General features: G+C 42.2%; 2 protein-coding genes across 5 annotated transcripts in view; one reads left to right on the forward strand and one right to left on the reverse strand.

Annotated features, from left to right (window-relative positions):
- LOC134464179 (zinc finger protein 664-like) overlaps positions 1-23737 on the forward strand; it is a 268197-nt gene that overhangs the window by 137875 nt on the left and 106585 nt on the right. The gene's annotated exons all lie outside the window — the stretch shown is intronic.
- The window catches only part of LOC134464172 (gastrula zinc finger protein XlCGF26.1-like), a 61588-nt gene that overhangs the window by 11158 nt on the left and 26693 nt on the right, over positions 1-23737 (reverse strand). The window contains exon 1 of one of the 3 annotated variants that reach the window (XR_010037856.1): positions 12746-12895. The exons of 1 other annotated variant lie outside the window; for it this stretch is intronic. Coding sequence is in view for 1 of the 2 variants with exons in the window: in XM_063217632.1 (XP_063073702.1) it covers positions 20379-21730 (1352 nt within the window). In the remaining variant the exon portion in view is untranslated. Of the gene's footprint in view, positions 1-12745; positions 12896-19248; positions 21731-23737 lie in introns of those variants that run through there. One more of the 3 variants, XM_063217632.1, reaches the window with a different exon arrangement.

Consider the following 23737-nt stretch of genomic DNA (forward strand, 5'->3'; position numbering starts at 1 on the left):
TGCAAAGAGGCTAAAAAGATGCATGTAAATTCAATTAAGATTTTATTGCTTCAATGCTATGATGTGTTACGCCTAGTACCGACTGGGGAAATTGGCAGGCGTGATCCGCGACGCGCAATATCGCGCTGGGGGTGTGGTCACGGATACTCCCAGTAGATTCTCCCCGGGGCTAACAACGCTGCTCACCCGACTTTCGAGCCTCGCGGCGCGGCATGTGTCTCGCAGCTGACACCGGGTAGACCGAGCGAGATAACAAACGGCGAAAGGTCGTTTGCACACATTACTCACCCAATATCACAACACAGTGTGTACATGGCTTAAATTTGATTGTGTTTTGGTCCTAGATAACATTTAAGCCCCGTTATATCATTATAGAAGTACAGAAGTAGTCTAATATAAGCTTGTAGCTGCCTGGTTCTGGTAAAATGCTAACGTTAGCTTACCCGGTTAGCTCAAAACATCGAGTGATCAAATGGCAATGTGGGGTAACCTATTTGTGTTACATAAGTTCGTGGTGCATTTTTACATCAATCATTTTACATCAACATTTATAAGCATTTAGGGTCTTTATATTAAGCAAAAACGTGATGTTGGAAATCACAGAAATCGCCGCCATGTTTTTCAATTTTTTTTGTAACTCCCGCCCTTGCTACCCATACGCCCATCTGATTGGTTATTGGACCATCAAATTTGCATGATATAGAGATCTCGTCTATATCAAACCGCGTCCCGCTGCGATATCGCTTCCCCTCCGCGCTGTCAAGCGCGATATCGCCCCCATTCAAAGTCAATGAGAGCGGAGCGGAATTACTCTGTGTGGGTACGGGCCGTAAATGCTACACTGCTGTGATACTGCTGCTACACTGCTGTGATATTATAGTATACTTATTATCTACATTGTTCAGCAATAAAAAAAGAGATCTGAAATATTATGCATTCTTGTATTTTGTTTTTTAAATTGATCTCAATTGTATTGGTAAACAATTCTGGTATATTTCACCTTAATGTACTAATGTAAAGTCATAATTGTTTTTTGTAAATCTCCTTGCAATTTAAATACCCAATATTGGGTTAAAATATGAACCCAACAAAGAAGTCAATATGACCCAATAATGTGGTAGTAGGTCTGACCCATGTAATGGGTTCTTTTAACACAGCAATTTGGTCAGAATGACCCATTTAGTTGGTTTAGAAGAATGACCCAATCTGAGGGTTAAAATATTTTAACCCAGGCAAAGGGTAGGCCCAATACTGAACCAGGGCCTGGGTCAGAAAATAACCCAATTTGGGTTGTTTTTGACCCAGCCTTTTTAAGAGTGTATGCTTGATTTTTTTCTATTTTTTTTCAATTTTTATCTATCATTTTTTTCAGGAATTTGAAAAACTTTTTTTTTTTTTGGGCGTTACGCCCTTAAACGTCAACCACCCCTATACCATTGAATAAGCTACCTGCCACATTGGCTAGTGGCACTGTAATTGTTATTAGCCACAGCCAAGTTTTACCAGCATTTGGCCGGTTGGCAGGTGCCAGTGTCCTGCCCTGCACTCCACAGCACACAAGTGAACACTGCACACAACAAAATTGCATCTATGCCTCACCCGTGCAAAGGGGCAGCCCTCAGTGGCGCCCCATGGGGAGCAGTGCGGTGGGACGGTACCATGCAGTCATGGAGGAGGATGGGGGAGAGCACTTGTTGATTACTCCCCCCACCAACCTGGCGGGTTGGGAGTCGAACCGACAACCTCTGGGATGCAAGTCTGACGCCCTAACCGCTCACCCATGACTGCCCATGTATCGTCCCACCCTGAGCACACACAATGTGTGCGTTCCAATATGCGACCTTGCGTCCTCCACTTGTGCTTGTGGCCTCATACCAGGAAGTAATACGTCATGATGACATCACTGACAACAGCATTATATTTCAATATCTCGCAAAAGCTCAATTGTAAAGTCATTTTCTCATTTGCAATTGGGATGGTGAATGAAAAACAGCTGGGAAACGTTGTCGTTTTCTCCACGGAGGAGGGGCCAGGAGGCAGGGCGAGGCCACAAGCACAAGTGGAGGATGCAAGGTAGTCGAGTGCATTTATGAGAAAAATACACCTAACCCCAAAAAAATTCTAACAAAAGGTTTCTCAGTGGTTTACAGTACTATCAGATGTACTTAACAACATACTAAAAATCTACCAAAATCTGACTTCAGGAAAGGCCTCATTTTCAAGATGGCCGCCTCAGGGCCCTTAAATTGACTCTGGCCTTAAAATAGCATTGAAATAGAGTTCTTCAGTAACGCGGAAGCATGTAGTAGATTGTAGTCTTTAATGTTAGCATTTAAGGACTTCCTGGTTCGTATCGGCTTCCGGCCTCCATTGAGAATGAATAGGGGTAAATTTCAAATAAGCTCCGAGTGCAAGCACGCGCTTAGCGAACCCCCGCAAACTGTCGAGGGTGTTAAAAATAGGCTGTAGGTATGACATGGTTGATCATTTTGTGTCAAACTTCGACATAAATACGATGTTGCGTCCATATGCTAAACCCGGAAGCTTTTGGCGACTACAGAAGCGGCGCCTGTATCTAACGGCATGTACGTGCGGAGGGTTGTACCCATGACAACCAAAGGAAAGTATGTAGTTCGGAAGTTTTAATGATCAGAAAGGGGTTAGCAATATTGAATTATAATCGTCATGATTTAACATGTGAATACACCAACATGATGATACGATCCGTTCCACTAATGAGAAAGGGATGCGGGGACACGCTAATGTTCGTTGTTGCCGTGCAACTTATATTTTTGCCAAACCTGAATCTCTATGGCGTTTTGCAATGTAAAAAATCGCCATCGAACCGGTAGTCCAAACGCCGCATACAAGTTGACGTCAACGCTGAAGAGCTCTATGACCAGGAATAGTGGTGTTTGATGCATGTTTCAACCTTGTAATGTTGTAATTAGACTATGTCCTTGATATATATGTATGATTATTAGTGCAGTTTGAGGAAATAAATGCCTTCATTATTTCTTCTGCTTCATTGAGAAGCATCACATACTGTGTTTATGGTGCATATCTATTATCTCCACTTTTAAGCGTTTTCCATTTTCACTAGTTCTTCCAGCACAAGTGTATCAGATCATACTAATGTGTAAGAACCAGTAACGTGCGCTGGGATTTATGGCTGGTGAGGCAACTTTTTCAATATCAGATTTTCAAATAAATAATTGCCAAATAGGCCTACCGACAAGTTCCATATGTCATAGCAGCTTTCTTAACATAAGGTAGGCCTACATATTTTGACATAAGCTTACTGCATTTCCGCAGAGAAAATGCTATTAGATCTCTCTCTCACACACACACACACACACACACACACACACACACACACACACACACACACACACACACACACACACACACACACACACACACACACACACAGGATTCAAACAGTGGTCTCACATATACCACACAGCACCAATGTGGACAGCAGAGCAGAGGAGAGGAGAGTAGTGGAGAGGAGAGGAGAGAAGAGGAGAGGAGAGAAGGGGGGGAGAGGAGAGGAGGAGAGAAGAGGAGAGAGGAGATGAGAGAGGAGGAGAGGGGAGGAGAAGAGAGAGGAGAAGAGATGAGAGGAGAAAGGAGGAGGAGTGGAGAGGAGGAGGAGAGGAGCTCAAGGAGAGGAGAGGAGAGGGAGAGGAGATGGGAAAAGAGAGGAGAGGGGGAGAGGAAAGGAGAGAAGAGAGGAGAGGGGGAGAGGAGAGGAGAGGAGAGGAGAGGAGAGGAGAGGAGAGGAGAGGAGAGGAGAGGAGAAAAGGAGGGGAGAAGAGGAGGGTAGGTGAGGGGAGAGTAGTGGAGAGTGTAAGCTCCTTCACAGCCCACTGCTCTCACACACACACACACAGGATTCAAACAGTGATCTCACATAAACCACACAGCAGCAGCAATGTAGACTGAGCATCACGGCGGATGCTCAAGACACACAGGATTCAAAACATGGTGTCATATAGACCACTGAGCACCACGGCGAACAAACCGGTGTGATAGCTTTCGTGATACGAACTGGATTCTCGTGCAAATGTATAGGCTAGTGACAATAAGCCCAAAAGTGCCTTAGTTTTTGAGATACCCCAACCGGAGGTAGAACCAAACCTAACAATGTTTTTCCTCATCTCTAAGGTCTCCCATACATGAAATTGATTCTTAACCAAAATGATTTTACTGCTAAGCCTACATTTTTTACACATTTTCACAAACACCCCCAATCCAAAAAAGCACCAAAAATGTGACCTTTCTGTAGGCCTATGGGAGTGACATAAAAACCCATGTAGAAAATGAACAGAAAGTCTGAGAACTTTGAAATTAGGTATGCTTGTCCCCAAGGGCCAGATGTATCTGGTAGAAGAGGATGGATGTGGATATCTGGAAAAATGAAGTAGATATAGGCCTCTAATCACACACCTGAAATAGGCGGACATTAGAAAAAAATGATATCTATACAGAATGTAATCATTTACTTTGTAATTTCTTTGTCAGACAATGTCATATGCACACATATTATAGCTTGTTGGAAAGGGGAGATTGAACTGAATCTAGCAATACCAAATATGTATCTATATTGTGAATATTGAAGATGGTATATCGCTCAATGTATGAGGTGTCCACAATGAAAGACATCTAAATGGAGATACAGTAGAGACCCTATTTCAATGCATTTTAGTGATGAGAGGAATGCTCACAACATCTTCAACAGTATATTACTTCAAATAAACTTATAATTGGTATGTGGTGCTCTAGATTATATTTCATGAATAATCAGATTAGGGTGAAAATATACACATATTTATCAAAATCTCTTGTATTGCTTGCACATCTGTAGGCTATTGTAAAGCTGGAAAATGCAGTGATGCCACCTAGTTCTAATGCCATGCAGCTAGCTCATCAGACTTACATCACTCGAAAACTCTGCATTTTAGGTAGAGAATATAGATTTAAGTAAACTTTATAGAATAAACACTATGCAGAGGGGTCACTTCGGATAGCTCTTGGGTGAAGTGATTTTCATTTCCAATATCCTATAATGGTGTTATCGAGTGGGTGTTCTTCAGTTTATTAAGAGATCTTTTATCTGCTTTTCTCACCAGCCAAAGTCCCCTAGCACCGACTACATTGTGTCCCCTCCCCTGCACATAACTGCACAGAAAAGGACATACACTGGCTTCCACAGTCTGATAGTTTGTTGCAGACATTGAAGGACCACAGCCTTCTAACTTCTTTTGTACACTGCATCTGTGTTGGCTGACCAGTCCAATTTATTGTCTTAGTATACTCCAAAATACTTACAGTACATGTTCTTACAATCTCCACTTCATCACCTTCAATGGAGACTGTTAGTAGAGCTAACTTAGACCTAAAAAAATCCACCATCATCTCCTAGGCCTTAGAAATGTTGAGTTGTAGGTGGTTGAGTTTACACCAATGCACAAAGCCCTCCACAAGACTCCTATACTTCCCCTCCTGCCCCTCCTTAATACAGCCTACAGCCTTGGTCTCCAAACAAAGGCCTGCGGGCCAAATCCGGCCCGGGCATGGCAAACATTTGGCCCGCCTTGTGGTCAGAACAAATGAAAACATATGTGTGTGATTTTCGATCACTAAAACTTCAGTGAGTCATATCTCTCCAAAGCATTCACAGAGAATCAGATTTTATGCAAACAGTCTCATAACAGACATTGACAAGAAGGGAAAAGTTGAAAGGGCTGGAAAAGTCAAGGACCATGACTCTACATGTCCTGTGCAGCATGTCTGTGATGGCATCATCCACTCCAATCTTCTCTTGGTATGCAAACTGTACTAGGTCCAGTGCATGGCTTACCTGGGGTCTGAGTCTACAGAAGCAACATTCTCTTCATTATATGTGAAGTGAGGGCTTTTTTGGATGTGGCATTTTGGGAACAGGCATGATGTTTTCCATAGTTGGTGTCTTATAAGATGTACACTCAGGTTCAATACATTTTCCAGTAGCTCATCCAATTCTGCAGTACATGTCTTAATGGGTTTTAGTCCTGCTCTAACCTGGTCTGCTGTAATTATAGAGGGCACGATATGTGTTTGCATATTTGATATGTGATTGTGTCTGACTGTAGCAAGCAAAAGCTTTTCAAATATAGTGTAGCTTCAGGATTTTATGTCATGAGCCAACTGTAATAAAAAGGGATGAGGAATAGCAAATATATCCAATGAATGGCTTCATAGTTTTACTAACCCACTTTCTGCCATTAAGTGTTAGTAAAGTTATACATCGCCATATCTATAGCCTACTGGTGAGATTCCACCTAATGACTAATGCCTATGGCTGTACTGTATTGACCAAGAACTAGGATGTCTCACGGTTTCCTTCATCTGGTCTCAGATAACACTGTTTTTTTGTTTTTTGTTTTTGTTTTAAGAATACAATTTTGGCAAGTCATTATTGGCAATTTGGATGAGAGGTATGGATATGGCCTGTTCATGAAAATAAGGGACTATACATTATTGTCCTTATGAATTGATGGTGAACTACATTTCAACAGTCACTAAGCCTGCCTCTGCCTCCACTCAATTTAACTCCAATTCAATCCAGCTGCTACATCATGTACTGCAGCTAAACAAAGAGTTTGGCTGGACCAGGGAGAAACAGGTGAACCACATGAAGATAGAAAATGTCAGATTTCCATCACTCTTCTTTTTATCTTGGTCTCTGGTTTAGCAATTACATATGTGCGGAGGTCGTCTTGCACAGTCCGTCCCCCTTGGGGACGCAAACCTGTCACCTCGTCAACTACAACGGCTCGGAAATGGTAGGCACAGTAGGGTAACGCTGGACTAAAGGACCGGTCCCCCAGCCCAACGGCATCAACACTGTGATGAGGCTATTGGGAGGGAGGTTTACTAACGTTCCACGCCAACTCTGCTAGTTAGCCTCTGTTACACATACATGACAGATTATGTTCTCTCTAGTGCATTGCTTTCAATAAAACCATTTGCTAAATGTACAATTTATTGTGAATAAGGCTTATGAGAGCAAAAGGGACAGACCACCTAACTCTGCATTTACTCTACTCTACTTCAATACAGTTAGTCAAAGCACACTCCATACTATACTCTTAAACATGGGCATCAGGTGCAGACCGCTGTAAGTTAAAATCCTTCAACACTGGGCATTCCTTTAGTATGTCATGGTAGACATGATAACTGTCCTCAACTCAAATCCCCTCAGGGGTGTCAAGATATTCTGTGCAGGTCCCTCCTCTCTTTGCCATTTATACTGTATATTATCTCACTGGGTGATGTTATACTCCCCTTGCTTCTCGTATCCCTGCTATGCAGACAATAAACAGTTGTCTTGACCTGTTCACATGGATGGAGGACCACCATCATCATCTGCCATTATATCAATCTGTACACAAGGTTGACCACTGTTACCACAGAAACGGTTGCAATAAACCTTGGTGGTATTATTGATGACTGCGTATAATTTTCTGAATACATCACCTCATTTACTTAGTACTGTTTTACAGAAAATCAGACAGTACCTGACCCAATATGCAACTCAGGTTCTATGACATGCCACAATTTTGCTCAATGACTATCGCATGGGCCCTGAAGGTATTCCAAGTGGGCCTTGAAATCATTTTCTACAAATTATAATCATATTTTGGTGTGTTGTTGTTGATTTATTTGAGTTTTATTCTTAATTGGGTCAGATGTGGGCCCCGAACTTTTTTGACAATTTTGAGTGGGCCCCAAGTTGAAAAAGGTTGGGAACCCCTGGACTAGCACAATTATCCCCTGGAAGGGACTGTTAAAATGTAGGCTAATGTTGCTTCATGATACTGAAACACAAACGGTCTGGCCTTGCCTTCTAATAGAAGGTAACTTAATCCCCAATAGTCGGAAAAGTTACCAGCTGACACAAGCGTTTGGTCATCCCTCTGAACTTCCTCTGATACTCTGAGTATGCCTGTGCTCTGTATTTTCCCAACACCCTGTTTCTTTGTTGCCGTTTATTATATGTTTTGTAAGTAACTTTACATTCAATTGGATGGGTCTCAGCTATGTAATGCAGTAACAGCTACTTCTAAGATCTCAGGAGAAAGGCATGTTGTTGGTACCAAGTATCAAATTGTGCTGTTAAGCTTTTGACGCACCTTCCAGATAGTAGGCCGAGGTAAACAAATCCATGTCAAGGGCAAACCCTCCAAAATTTTTCCATGATTGTAGTTTTAAATTCAGACAAAGTTGTTCTCAATGTTTTGTTTTAAGGACTGTAGCATATCCTCTCCTTGTAACCTTATAATTTGTATGCGTATGTTTTCTCTGTTTTCATTTTTGTGAAGGACAGAAATGCCTGTGTTCAAAAAATATTGAATATACAGTGCCTTCAAAAAGTCTACACACCCCTCCTCAAATGTCAGGTTTTTGTGATGTAAAAAATGACAGAAAGACAAATTAATTCACAGCTTTTTCCACCTTCAATCTAAACTATTAACCTGTACAATGCAATTGAGAAACAAGCATAAAGCTTTAAAGGGAAACAATAGAAAATAAAAAACTTCAATTAACATGGTTGCATAAATATACACACCCTTAAATTAATACTTAGTTGCAGCACCTTTGGGCTTGTCTGGGCTATTCCAAAACCTCAATCTTATTCTAGTGAAGCCATGCTTTTGTAGACTTAGGCGTGTGCTTGGAGAAATTGTCGTTCTGAAAGATTAGTTCCTCTGCATCTTCACCTTTCTACCAGGGGGGCGACGGTTTTGTGCCACTACCACGGCACCTGTCGAAATTTTCATAATTCCCTCCTCCCTAATGAAGGCCCCAGTTACAGCTGAAGAAAAACAGCACAAAAGAACAATGCTGCCACCACCATACTTCATGTTAGGTATGGTGTTATTGCTGTGATGTTTTGCGCCAAACATACCATTTTGAATTATGACCAAAAAGTTCAATCTTGGTGAGGTAAATTTTGCAAAAAATACTTCTGTAATCTCCCAAATGCATGTGGGAAGATGTGTTATGGTCAGGTGAAACTGAGGTTGAACATTTTGGACATAATTCCAAAAGGTATTTTTGGCACAAAACATCACCGAAGTAACACCATACCTAACATGAAGTATGGTGGTGGCAGCATTGTTCTTTTGTGCTCTTTTTCTTCAGCTGTAACTGGGGCCTTCATTAGGGAGGAGGGAATTATGAAAATTTCCACAGGGGCCGTGGTAGTGGCACAAAATCTTTGGCCCCCTGGTTTAAAGGTGAAGATGCAGAGGAACTAATCTTTCAGAACGACAATTTCTCCAAGCACACGCCTAAATCTACAAAAGAATGGCTTCACCAGAATAATATTGAGGTTTTGGAATAGCCCAGACAAGCCCAAAGGTGCTGCAACTAAGTATTAATTTAAGGGTGTGTATATTTATGCAACCATGTTAATTGAAGTTTTTTATTTTCTATTGTTTCCATTTAAAGCTTTATGCTTGTTTCTCAATTGCATTGTACAGGTTAATAGTTTAGATAGAAGGTGGAAAAAGCTGTGAATTTATTTGTCTTTCTGACATTTTTTTACATCACAAAAACCTGACATTTGAAGAGGGGTGTGTAGACTTTTTGAAGGCACTGTAGGTCAATCTCTGGCTCCTTTCCTGACTGTCCAAATGTAAGCCATGTTGTCACTAATAATTATGTGAATGATTGAAAGTGAAATGTAGCCAATGTCAAAGGCTGACCAGAAAATGGCCCTTTAGAATAGGTGCTTTGGGCTTATCAATTCCACACAGTAGTGCAATGTTATGGTATAGTGTATCTATGGTGGTACACTATACTATTGTGAGGAAAATTGAAGAACAAACATCCTTATACCATAGAAGTTCCCTCACTGTGTTGTATTTAAATGACACTCTCTATTTGGTAATATTATAGGCCTACTGAAATACACTATGCTACACTACAGCACCATGAAGGTGTATTAATTACTTACCTTTAAACTAGTATATCTACATGGACTGGTTCATTTTATTTCTTTTTTTTGGACCCCTCATACATTGAATGATATGTTGTAGAGGTTGTGAGCATTCCTCTCATCACTAAAATGCATTGAAATAGGGTCTCTATCTCCATTTAGATGTCTTTCATTCTGGACACCTCATACATTGAGCGATATACCATCTTCAATATTCACAATATATATACATATTTGGTATTGCTAGATTCAGTACAATCTCCCCTTTCCAACAAGCTATAATATGTGTGCATATGACATTGTCTGACAAAGCAATTACAAAGTAAATGATTACATTCTGTATAGATATCATTTTTTTCTAATGTCCGCCTATTTCAGGTGTGTGATTAGAGGCCTATATCTACTTCATCTTTCAAGATATCCACATCCAACCACTTCTACCAGATACATCTGGCCCTTGGGGACACGCATACCTAATTTCAAAGCTCTCAGACTTTCTGTTCATTTTCTACATGGGGTTTTATGTCATTACTCCCATACGGAGAGGTCACATTTTTGGTGCTTTTTTGGTTTGGAGGTGCTTATGAAAATGTGTACATTTTTTAGGCTTAGCAGTAAAATCATTTTGGCTAAGAATCAATTTCATGTATGGGAGACCTTAGAGATGAGGAAAAACATTGTTAGGTTTGGTTCTACCTCCGGTTGGGGTGTCTCAAAATTTTGGGGCCATTGTCACTAGCCTAGTAGGCCTACATCTACTTGTACGAGGCTACGGCAAGCGATGTGGAACAAAGGTGTGGCAGGAAGCGAATGTCAAAGTAAACAGATATTACACACGCTTCGATATGGTCACCAAATATTTTGGGACTGTCATTTCTGTTATGCCTACACCTTGGAATTAAATCAGAGTCTTGTAGTTACACGGGTATATTTGATTTACCTCAACGGTACCCTGTACTCAACTTTACAAACAGTTACCGGGCACATGAGAATCCGGTGCCCATAACAAAAGCTACCACACTGGACAAGAATCACGGCGGATTCTCTCCCTCCCCACGGGTCTCACAAACACAGGCTTCACACACATAGGAAATTGGTCCTACCTGAACTCGTGCATCAGGTCCATGCGCCGCTCTTTTCCTTCACTTTAGCGTTGTGCATGCTAACGTTACTTTAGCCGGTGCTGTTCATCCAAAGCCCCAAACGTCGCCCCAAACGTCCAAAGCAATTTGGCATTGAATATGAGTAGCCGCGAGGATTTGTGTTTCGTGAGGCTCCTTAGTCCTTAGTAAATTGTTAAGTCGTAAAATCCCATGCGAATGGTCTTCCACACATTCTCGCCGGTTGCAAACAAGACACAGGGGAAACAACAATATTTTCTGCAGTGTTGTACCACTCACTTTGAAATGATCGGGTAGTTATTCTGACCGGTCACCTGAGTAGAAAACCCTTCAGCTCTGTCGGTCCTCCATTCTTTATCACATATTTTCCCCTTGGAAATCCAACTTTGAGAATGCTCTTAGTTTCGTTATGAAATCCACTTGTAGCAGTCAACGTGAACAAGCTAGCCAACAACACCGACTGACTGTACTGTGAACTTCAGATTCGCTATGACGTAACTGTCCAGCAAGACTCAACACCAGAAGGAGTCTGCGGCCAGGCTACTGCTCGCCTCACCATTGTATATTTCAGTGGGCGTTATGCCAAAGCGTCCAGAGTAAAGAAATGATAATCACACGTAGAAAATATTTAAAAAATATCAGGAAATGAGGGCACACCATACATACTTCTATTAAGTGTATAAAAACGTTTAATACAATATTACCAGGTTGCATTCACAGAACGAGCAACATGGCGCATGCGCGCAACTTTGTTAACGAGGGATTGCGCAATCCGGGGTGAGGCCAGTTCAGAGTTGCCCCAAATTCAGCGTATTCGGAGCAATTTGACATGAAATGGGCAAATATTACGATTTTGGCCACGGAAATGATTGAAAATGAGTGAAACTGTTTAAATACTGCTCAAATGGTAGTTATGGTGCAGATGCTGGAAAACAATAGCTGTTATTGTTACTATTATTCACATTAACTGCATCTCATCATTCTCTCTGGAGCTGGTGAGGCCGTGCCTCCCCTGCCGTATTGGAGTGCACGTGCCTGGTAAGAACAGAACTTTGCCGTTTCTTATTTTCAGAATTCCAGAGCAAAATGGTGTTACTCTTCATTGTATACAATACATAGGCCTACCTTTGTGCATTTCACTGTGCACCTTGTAAACATGAAATGGTGATGATAGTCAACATATGAGAGTGGAGACATGCCAAACTGTGCCTATGAGAAATCCCCTGTAATTACGGTAATTAAACTTTCTTCTAAACAGCAGAGAAAAAAAGTTGATTCTTGTGAAAGCTCTTCCATATGTTTACTTCCATATGTCGTCATCAGCACAATTTACACAACTCTTTTCTAGACGAAAAGACTTCACGTGCTAGTTGCGCCCGGAGAGACTGAAGCCTATGGGCATCGTAAAGTCCATGATAGCAGCGACTTCCAAAAATGAAGTGTATGAATCACTGACTTGTATAGTATAACTGGACTATGCTATACAAGTCAGTGGTATGAATCCTAATAGGGAATGTAGCGGTCCGATTCTTACTACCAGCAACAGCACACCTAGAGAAAGAAAAGCGGCCGTAGCTGCAGTGGGCTACACCAGCACACCTACAACAAACCTTGACTGAAATAACGGACTTACCTGCACCTTTTCGGTGTCTCCAAAGCAGGCGAGGAAATATGGCTGTAAAAGAAAGCGATGTGCCTTTGAATGCGCTTTCTGTAACACAAACAACGGTGGTAGTACACGTGTTTGTGTTTGTCGGTCTGTGCTGTGTTTGTTTTGACTTCCTTGAACGAGAGGAAGGAAGTGACGAAAGACCAGCTGTTGGTCAATTTCAATGTCAAAATAAACCTCTACTTCAAAGTAAAACATATTATTATTACTAGGCCTACCATATAATAATAATAATACTAATACTAATACTACTACTACTACTACTAATAATAATAATAATAATAGTAATAATAATTATGATACTAATAATATGTACAGTTAAAAAGAGCCACTACATCATGTTAAGTACTGTAAAAGTCATCTGCTTATTGTAAAGCAATGGCAATATACAGTAGATATCCACCGCAACACAAATTAGGCTGCATGTTATGATGTTCAGCTATTGAAGTTGAAGCACCTTACTCCATGCTGGTATGATGCAGCTATAAAGTAGAAAAGGTGCAGGCTTATTTTAAAGCAATTGTAATGTTCATGATTCACTGTGCTATCTTCATTGTTATCATATCAGTACCCCCAGGAAATTGCGATGTTGCGATCGCGTCGTTTTTCGCAACTTCAATGAATTCCCGCGAATTCTGCGCGAGAGCGCAACTTTAACCAATCACCACGATTTCCCGCAACTTTGAACACTTTGAACCAATCCATGTTGCGCTCCTGACTTCACTGACGTCGACAAACTTCCTTTCAAAAAGGATAATACAATAAAAAATACAATAAAAAAGTAACCTAGCAATCAGTCCCAGCACTTTACTATGCATGTACAAAGTTGTCGGTGAGGGGGAAAAAACTAATAAATACGAATGTAGGAAACGCCATGTTCTCATTGCGCGTCTGCTCGCATGGTTACAGGAGGGAAAATGTATGACTAGTCTGGCATAACCAATAGGCCTACATTTTTAAAATGTGCTAGGTCTATATAAATATATAATTAACACTTCATGACAGTCGTCTAGGCCTATAGGCCTACATTACGCCAAGTATAGGGCTCCTACAACAAGATGTTTTCTTTTTTCTAAAGCGGTCCACCTGCTGGACCACTTTGGTGTTTGACTTGTGCGCATACAGAAGGCAACATTTTCCCTCCGAATTGAGATGCGCAAATGCCTTGTCCACAACAAAGGAGTTATTTCCATCCTTCATTGTGAATGCTGCGTGCGTGCCTGGCCGATATAGTAATCTCTTTCGCGCAAATTGGGCTATGGCTGGATAAGAGCACTTGGTGACCGTGGTGACCGTGTCGTCAAATCACTTTCGTTTAACCTGGCGCGGTCAAACGGGCAAGAAACACTGAACATGAATAAAACCAGAGCAGACACGTTGGAAAGCTGTGGGAGTAAGTTGGAAAACTACTTTCTGTCTCTCCCTCTCCTTCTCTCTTCCTTGCGCGATTGACGGTATTGATTGACAGCTGAGACCTCCGTTCTGCAGGCGACGTGGTGTTTTATAGCCTAGATAATCTCGTCGTCTTTTATATTCACAAGAGCACCAAAATTAATATAATTTCTGAACATTATTCAGCAAGCACCCTTCACAACAGGAAATCTGTGAACTCCATCCTCGGTACATTGAATGATGATCATCAGCCGTTAATTTAAAGCCGGCTGACGGCGCGGGAGAACAGCGAAAGCGACCCCTCCCTCTGCTTTTATTTGTGTTGCTTTTGACAAGCTTGAAAATTAAACGCCGACACAGGCAGGCTATGTGTAGCAGACGACTCACATTAACCAGGATTTCAGTCACAAGAGTTCCTGTCACCACGTAGCCTACCCTCTTCAACTGGGTGGACATGCCCAATTCCGCCCGCCTACTTATAGTTAATTATGTATCCACTGTTTTAAGTCAGGAATGGATATCGACATGATACGAAGTTTGTATGCTTACAATTTGAAACGGTGATGACATTTAAAACAGAGTCAAACGGCCATAAACAGCATTGTAATGAAGGGTGTCGTAATGGCAGCATGAAAGAGATGGAACTCTTCACGGCATTCTGGCTAAAAACTCGCCCTGGCCGCTTCCCTGCTTTGCTTAAGGACCAAAATTACAATATAAAAATGGAAATAATATAAAAACACCAGAGGACTGGAATGTGACAGTGTTCTTTACTTTCAAGCGTGGGGAAACACATTAAAAATCGCAACAAAAATCGCACCTTTCACTTCATGCCGCAACAAAATTGCAACAACACAGTAAGAAGCTCCGCAACTTTTATCGCGATTTTCTGGAAATCCTCGTGCACCATCTGGCAATTCCGACCGCAATTTTTTGAGAAAATGCCCGCGATTTCCTGGTGGGACTGTGATATGGTTGTGACGTCATCTGTCGAATGCTCCATTCATTTCAACGGGGCTCCCCAACGTTCGGACGTCTGTTATTTTTCGATAACGGACGGGTTGGTCTATAACAGACCGCTGTCAATGGCAACAAGACTTTTCACTGCTAAAGCGACTTTTCAACAAGACTCTAATCAGCTGCTGTGATAGACAGCACCCGTTGTCCTGGCTACCGCTGTCAATGGCAACAAGACGTTCACTGCTAAAGCCACTGGCTTGTATACAAGTCAGTGGCTAAAGCGAATGTTTCATATCACTCCGCAGGGGGTCCGGTCTTTTGTCACTCTAAATCAGCTGCTGTGATAGACAACACCTGTTGTCCTGGCTAGCCTACCTAGCTGTTGCCTAGCGGTGTTCCACAACGGCACTGTTTTGTTTTGCGCAGCAACAATCTTAACATTAAATAGGTCTAAAGAAATGTCCCCACATGTGTGAATCATTTAAGTATATCCATATAATAAGCGGGTTAACTTTCGGCGAGTCGGTCGCTTTGTGGAATAGCAGCACTTCAGAGAGAACAAGACCGGGGTCTAAAGATTCTCTCTGTCGTGCTGCTATTCCACGGTAGCGACCTTCTCGCCGAACGTTAACCCTTACTTAATTCGCCCCACAAGGGGGAGCCCTACTTACTGTTTAGGGGTAAGTTAAAAAGATGGGAAGCGGAGGGGGAATAGAGGAAGAAGTCAGAAGGAGCAGAATCCTGTAATAGGGTTTGCATTCCAATATGCAACCTTGCGTCCTCCACTTGTGCTTGTGGTCCCGCCTTCTAGCCCCTCGTCCGTGGAGATTGAGAAAAAAAAAATTCCCCGCTGTCAGCCTAGCCAAAACTATTCTGGGGGACTATTCTTCTATCACCATCCAGTTTGCAAATGAGAAAATTACTTTACAATTGAGCATTTGCAAGATATTGAAATATAATGCTGTTGTCAGTCATGTCGTTGTGACATATTACTTCCTGGTACGAGGCTACAAGTCAAGCACAAGTGGAGGACGCAAGGTTGCATATTGGAACGCACTTAGGGATTTGACAGTTAAGTAAAGAAAGAATTGTTCACTGCATTTCTTGTCTTCGTCATTCCTTCGAAGAAATTCACAACAATAAAACCCTGTGATGCCTGATATCTGTATCTGTATGTGCATGCTGTTATGATGCTTCTAATGCAATAAGGCATAGCATAGAAAAGGCTCAGGCTTGGAAAGGAATTACAATAAACCTCTTTATGACATGAACTGTAGCCAACCATGACTGTGTCCTGCTGTGCTGTTATATTGCTATTCTAATGCTGTTATGATGTCCATACATTAACACATAGCCCACAAAACGAGAATGTGAAAAAATACCAATGTTGCTTAAAATACCATTGTTTGTTCTTGTAAGTACTTTTATTGTTAAAAGTCTTCATTTATTCTTTAAAATACATTTGTTGTTAAAACTAGAGATGCACCGGATCCAAGATCCTGTTCAGGATCTGGCAGGATAATAGGGTTTTTCACAGGGTCCGGCAGGATCTTAAGCAGTGGATCCGGTATCCAGTAGGATCCTAAAAATCAGGATCTGGTATATCTCTAGTTTTTACGTAGCTTAGGCTTTTCAGTCAGTCTTTCACAACCCCAATTGCTGCATGGAGTGAAAGCCCTTTGGAAGCGGCCGTTGCAGGCACTTTGTCAGTAAGCCAATGAGTCTAAAAAATAGTTTGAGCCAAGGTAATAAAAAGGGCCCACATGTGTAAGTAGGCTATGTGTTTCAACCCTTTCGTAGGATCCGGTATCCGGTTCTGGATCCGCCAGGATTTAAGCAGTGGATCCTGTATCCGGCAGGATCCTAAAAATCAGGATCCGCTGCATCTCTACTTAAAGCATGTGCAGTTCCACCACTACTTCCCATTACTGTTGTAGTTGGCTGAGCATAGCTCTGTTCCATTACTGTTGTAGTTGGCTGTGCATAACTCTGTTCCATTACTGTGTATATCTGCATTGTTGATACGTTTGAATGTCCCTACACACACATACAGTACATACACACTCTTGGAATAATTGACATGTGTAATGAGTATTACAGTTGCATACCTGCCAACCTTTACAAATTTTTTTGAGTAGCAACTTATCGCGGTGCGGCAATTCACGGCGCAACAACTTGGCATGGCAAAGCAACGGGGCCGCCGGCGGGCCCATCTGAGAGGCTACTTTGTTTTTGCATAGTCTGCCCTACACCTAGGGTTGCCAAATGTCAACAGGGAAGATATGAGACATTTCATTCAGGCAGGGGGTATAGGGGTCCTCCGCCAGAAAAAAATGCTTTTCTTAGATGCAATTTCCTGCATTTTAATGCATTTTAGCCTAACATCCCGTGTATCTGGCAAATAGTTTATCTTGCTCTTCACAGTGCTTTGAACTACCATAATTTATTAAACTTTCATGGAAGATGTTTTTTTTTGTTTCACACCATAACACCAATAAAATGCTATGATATAGTGTGCTGGAATTCAGGCCCCTAAATTAACTTTATTGATCACCAGCCAATATGGCTGTTAATCTTACTAGTCAAACATACCACCAGTCTGGCTAGTAGTGGTTAAGTTATCCTATGTACCAGCCAAACACAGCATTTGGTCAATTGGGAGCTGGAATTGAGTATGAAATTGAAGCATTTGCTGATTATTTTTTTGGCTGTAGAAGGTACATGTAGGAAAATGTATACTTTGATTATATAATACAGAGGCATTTCAGTGATTTTTATGAACAAAAAGTTGAATTGTAATGATTCTTACATCATCTCCCCCAATATTAATAAATGGTTATGTTGTCACCTACTGTGAAGAAGCATCAGCAGTATAGAAAAAGATAGACAAGTGTTATCTAAACTAGGATAATATCAGGTGAATATTATTACCTTGGGGCTAACATCAAAATCACACTTGCATTCATTCAGTACAAAATGCATCATGTAGTGGCTGTACTGAGGGACGGAGGCTAATGGCCATTGCTGTTGGGACTTCCACGGTAACTAAGGGGCATGCACGCTTCTTTTTTGTACTTCTCTGCATAATAGTAGGCCTATCTACCCTCATCTGCCGCCATGAGTTGGCTATTGTTCACTGTTCGGCACATATATGATGATCGGAGAATTGATTTTATTAATAGATTCCCATACGTGATTACGGATAGTAGTCGTGGAGTGATGCATTGGTATGACGCACGACCTGTTACCTGTTCACAGAATGGGCCACGACTCAGGGGGGAACAGTATTCCTATACGGTGTCATGGTAGGTTACGGAAGTACTCCGAGCACAACCGTTAGAACTATCGCTTTATTTTCCCCGAGTTAAAATGATCCGACGCAAAGGGGAACCGAATTTAGTTTGCTGCTAATCTGCTAATTTATAGCGCAGTCATCGACACATTTTCTCATTCGGAAGTAATCTCGTTTCGGTCCAATATCAAAACAAGCAACAACATATTGCCGTCAAATACGGCGAAACATTGGGTGAACCATTACGACAGACCTCGGCCTTTATTTATTTTCATACGTTTACGAATTTAGCAACTGGACGCAATTCAATACTGCATATATTCCCATACTAGTCACCTTTCTCAAAGCCCATTTACCTTTGAAACGGTGATTTTGACGGTGCTCACTTGTAAAACTACAGCGACAGTACCAAGATGGATAATACATGATGACAGGAGGAGGACACTTGTGTCAGAGCTTATAGGAGTATTACCCAGTCTCTCTGCTTGTGTTATTTCGAAGCAAATTAACTTTCTATCGGCAGCTGATGCCTCGACTCGAGAGAAGCGCAGCACAACAGATGAAGACCTCTAACTAGCGCTCTGATTGGTCAATATTCCCCCACACACGTTGCTGGCCAATGGAAAGGCCAGCGCGAGACAATTGCAAGCAGAGCCATATCTACGGCTCTATCTGGTTGCAAGTCTACAGAGCAATGTGGCCCATGAACACACTTTGCTATTGGTTTTTCCCGTATTTTCAAGTGACAGCACCGTAGTTTGATGTCAAAATCCGTATCTGCTACACAAAATGCGTAATGGTCGGCAGGTATGCAGTTGGCCCACATACAACATTAATGTATAACGTAACAAGACTTGAACATGAAATTTGGTGTGCCACAGTTATGAATGGGCCCAGGCTAATGAAACAGCTCACATTAGTATGCAACACAATTGAATATGTGCGATTAATATGTGCAGGCACATTTGAACTACCATATATGATGGGAAAGAGTGTGTGGGGGGGCTTTATAGGTGACAAGAGAAATGCCTCCCCCTGTGCCAGAGTTGCCAAACCGGTTGTAGAACTGGTTTAGGTCATTGGCCATTGACCTCTCTTCTTTCCTCACTCAGTGATGTTTTTGATCCGCTGCCTCTTTAGCATTGTCCATCCTTTTTTTAGGTAATGTTTCCGGTCACGTTGGTTTGTCTGTCTGTTTGGTTGTTTGTCTGTCAGCAGGATAACTCAAAACGTTATGAACGGATTTGGCTGAAACTCTGTGGAGTTGTTGATAATGAACCAAGGAAAAAGTGATTAAACTCTGGTGGTGATCTGGATCACGAACCGGAACCAGGACCTTTTTAAATTTTCTTCACCATTGCTGGTCTATACATCTAGATGCCCCTAGTGACCGCAAATTGCTTTGCGGGCAAAACATTCCAGTTTCTAACTCCACAAAAAGAAGGCTAAAAGACAGGGTGTAAGACAGTCAAATGTTCTATCAAGCAGCTTCCTTGGCGGAGGTCTGCGCTCTCTGAGTGCTTCTAGTTGTTTCAACTTTCTTCCTGTATGCCACCTTGGACTCCTTCAGTCTGCTTTTGGAGTTCTCACTGTACACTCCTCAGCTCCTTAAAAGCTTCTTTTTCTTATTGAATAGTTGCTTTGACATCTCTGGCTAACAGTGAGCAGTCTTGATTGGTGCAATGATTTACGATCTCAATTGTGAAAACAAGTGTTTCTTAAGGTGAGAAGACCATGAGAAACTTTTGTCACACTGACTGCAAGCATACGGCTTCTCTCCAGTGTGAATGCAACGATGTGTGTGGAGAGCGGAATAATGAGAGAAATTCTTTCCACAGTCGGTGCATGAAAATGGTTTCTCCCCTGTTAGGGCTTTCAGGCCGACCCGAACGGAGTCGGTGCCCGCACTAGTTACGTTCGGCACTTAAGGTCTTATCTGCGAACCGCCCGTGTTCATACCGGGCTTTGACCTTTTCCCGCACATGACTGTGTTACCCAGATGAACCTGCTGATGGCCACGCTGTGGTCACTATTCGCAGAGAAAAAACAACTATTTTGTTGTTCGCATTCCGAACCAACTTTCAGGGTCGCGAAAGCAAAAATCTGTGGCATGAAAACGACAGATGGTTCGCCATTAGGTTTCTCAACTGTGTGAAGAACCTGGTGGCTTTGGAACTCTTTCCTTCTCCTAAAGCTCTTATCACACTGGTTGCAAACGTATGGCCTCTCTCCAGTGTGAATGCGACGATGTGCGTGGAGGTTAGAAGACCGTGAGAAACTCTTTCCACAGTCTGTGCATGAAAATGGTTTCTCCCCTGTATGAACACGCTGGTGGTTTTGGAGATCATATTTTGCCTTAAAGCTCTTGTCACACTGACTGCAAGGGAACGGCCTCTCTCCAGTGTGAATGCGACGATGTGTGTGGAGACCAGAAGACTGTGAGAAACTCTTTCCACAGTCTGTACATGAAAATGGTTTCTCCCCTGTATGAACACGTTGGTGGACTTGGAGCTTATATTGTGTCTTAAAGCTCTTGTCACACTGATTGCAAGCATACAGCTTCTCAGTGTGAATGCGGCGATGTTTGTGAAGTTCAGTAGACCGTGAGAAACTCTTTTCACAGTCGGTGCATGAAAATGGTTTCTCCCCTGTGTGAATGCGCAGGTGTATTTGGAGTCTTTGTTTTGTCTTAAAGCTCTCGTCACACTGACTGCATGGATATGGCCACTCTCCTGTGTGAATGTGCTGGTTGATTTGGAGGCTTCGTTTTGTCTTAAAGCTCTGGTCACACTGACTGCAAGTGAACGGCTTCTCTCCTGTGTGAATGCGCTGGTGGATATGAAGGTTTTGTTTTGTCTTAAAGCTCTGGTCACACTGACAGCATGAGTGCGTCTTCCCTCCAGTGTGAATGCGACGATGTATGTAGAGGCTAGAAGACTGTGAGAAACTCTTTCCACAGTCTGTGCATGAAAATGGTTTCTCCCCTGTGTGAACACGTTGGTGGTTTTGGAGTTCATATTTTGCCTTAAAGCTCTTGGCACACTGACTGCAAGCGTGCGGCTTCTCTCCAGTGTGAATGCGACGATGTGTGTAGAGGTTAGCAAACTGTGAGAAACTCTTTCCACAGTCAGTGCATGAAAATGGTTTCTCCCCTGTGTGAACACGCTGGTGGATTTGGAGCTCATCTTTTCTCTTAAAGCTCTTGTCACACTGACTGCAGACGTACGGCCTCTCTGTAGTCAGGGCAGCAGAATGTGTTTTTCCACGAAACTCCTCTCCACTGGAACTGCAGTGTAGCTGATGCCCTGTGAGGAGTAGAATGGACATTAATGGACATGAATATTAATATGAAATCAACAACAAGACAGTCACAACAGTGTGAAGATTTACCCCTCCCACTTTCTGTTCTTTTACTGAGCCGTGGCCTAGTGGTTAGAGAGTTGGTCTTTCAATCTAGGGGTTGCCGGGTCAAACCCCCCCTGACCTTTCCCTACATCTCCATTCATGGCTGAAGAATCCTAGAGCAAGGCACCCAACACCACATTGCAATGTAACATGCATAGGCCTAAACAGTAATGACTCGGGGGGGAGGGGGGGGGGGGCTCAACTGCCTCAACTATTTTGTTTACATTTATTATGATTATTATTAGTATTTATTTCGCTTATCAAAAGGTATGGAACGTATGCATTGTGTGTAAGAGAGAGGAGGAACACCAGTTGGAGTGGGGTTCAGGGTCGAAACACCGCAGAAAAGGCTGGATATCACCTGACGACATCTGCTTATTGCGTAAGGCTACAGCTACCTGCGAAAGTGGTTGAGGAAGACACCTCCTGTGTATGCATCAAGTTTATGAATGTGTATTGCCTATGATTGCCAATTAATTGATACAATAAAGATGTTTGTGTCACAAGTCTTATTTTCTCTCGCTGACTCATGGGCACCGGAGGAGGTGCGACAGGCAGCAATGCCCAGCAGGTATTAACAGTTACCTGTACAATTTATTATTTGTAAATTGGGGCTAGACGGGCTGGAAGGCTCTCTTTCAGCCTTCAAGGAACAACAACACATACACACGGTCACATTCTCTTTGATGACCATCTACTACACCAGTGCTCGAGCTGCCCCAGTCGAGTCACAAGCATGTCCACATTTGCTCTTTCTGCAGAAATACAAGCTGGTTGAGTGATAATAATTATTATTCAGTATGTATTATTACATATAAATACATACAGCATTATTTTATATTTGAATATATTTCAGTGAAAGTCCCAAAGGTTTCTGACTTGCGGTTGTAACACACAGTTGAGGACAATATTATTAGCCCTCCTCCTGACATTAGACATCTGTCTTGATTAATCATTGAGAATGACCATTATTAATAAATCTGTTATTCTGGAAACTAATACAACATGGAGATAGTATCCAATAAGTTGAATTTGTACTTTTCTATTGTTACAATGAGTTTAAACAAAAAAGATAAAAATGGCAAGGACAAAATTATTAGCCCCCTTATCATTAATAGTCAATACAGTGCTATTTATTAACCAAAATTGACATGATTAGTGCGCAAGAAAGCAAGTATCCTGACGCTGCCAATATTATCCTGGGGGACTTTAATCACTGTAATCTGCGAAAATACATGCCTAAAATGTATCAATTTGTGAATTTTCCCACCAGGGGGGAAAAAACATTAGATCACTGCTACAGTAACATCAGAAATGCCTTTGTAGCTGAGCCAAAACCTCACTTTGGAAAGTCTGATCACATGGCAATTAGGCTCAAACCAGTATATGCAAAAAGACTCAAAACACATCCAGTCAGTGTCAAGATGGTCAACACCTGGACAGAAGAGGCACAGGAAACCCTGCAAGGATGCCTAGAGACCACTGACTGGAGTGTTTTTAAAGAGGCCACTGAGGACATCCATGAGTATACAGAAACTGTGAGTGACTACATCAGCTGGTGCATGTCCACATGTGCTCCCCCTAGGGCTGTGCGTGTGTTTCCCAACCAAAAACCGTGGTTCAATGGGGATGTGAAACACAAGATCAGGTTACGGCAGGAGGCCTTCAAGACGGGAGACCAGGTGGAATACAAGAAAGCACGTTATGAGCTGCAAAAGTCCATCAGAGCAGCAAAAAGGGCTCATTCCCAAAAACTGGAAAGCCACTATATTAGCCAGAACACACGCAGGATGTGGCAGGGAATTCAGTCAGTGACAAATTATAGGAGAACAACAACATCTACAGACTCCAGAGACACTACCCTTCCAGATAGGCTTAACACCTTCTATGCCAGGTTTGACAGACTG

Source organism: Engraulis encrasicolus, chromosome 15, assembly GCF_034702125.1.
Source record: "Engraulis encrasicolus isolate BLACKSEA-1 chromosome 15, IST_EnEncr_1.0, whole genome shotgun sequence".
NCBI lineage: Eukaryota > Metazoa > Chordata > Actinopteri > Clupeiformes > Engraulidae > Engraulis > Engraulis encrasicolus.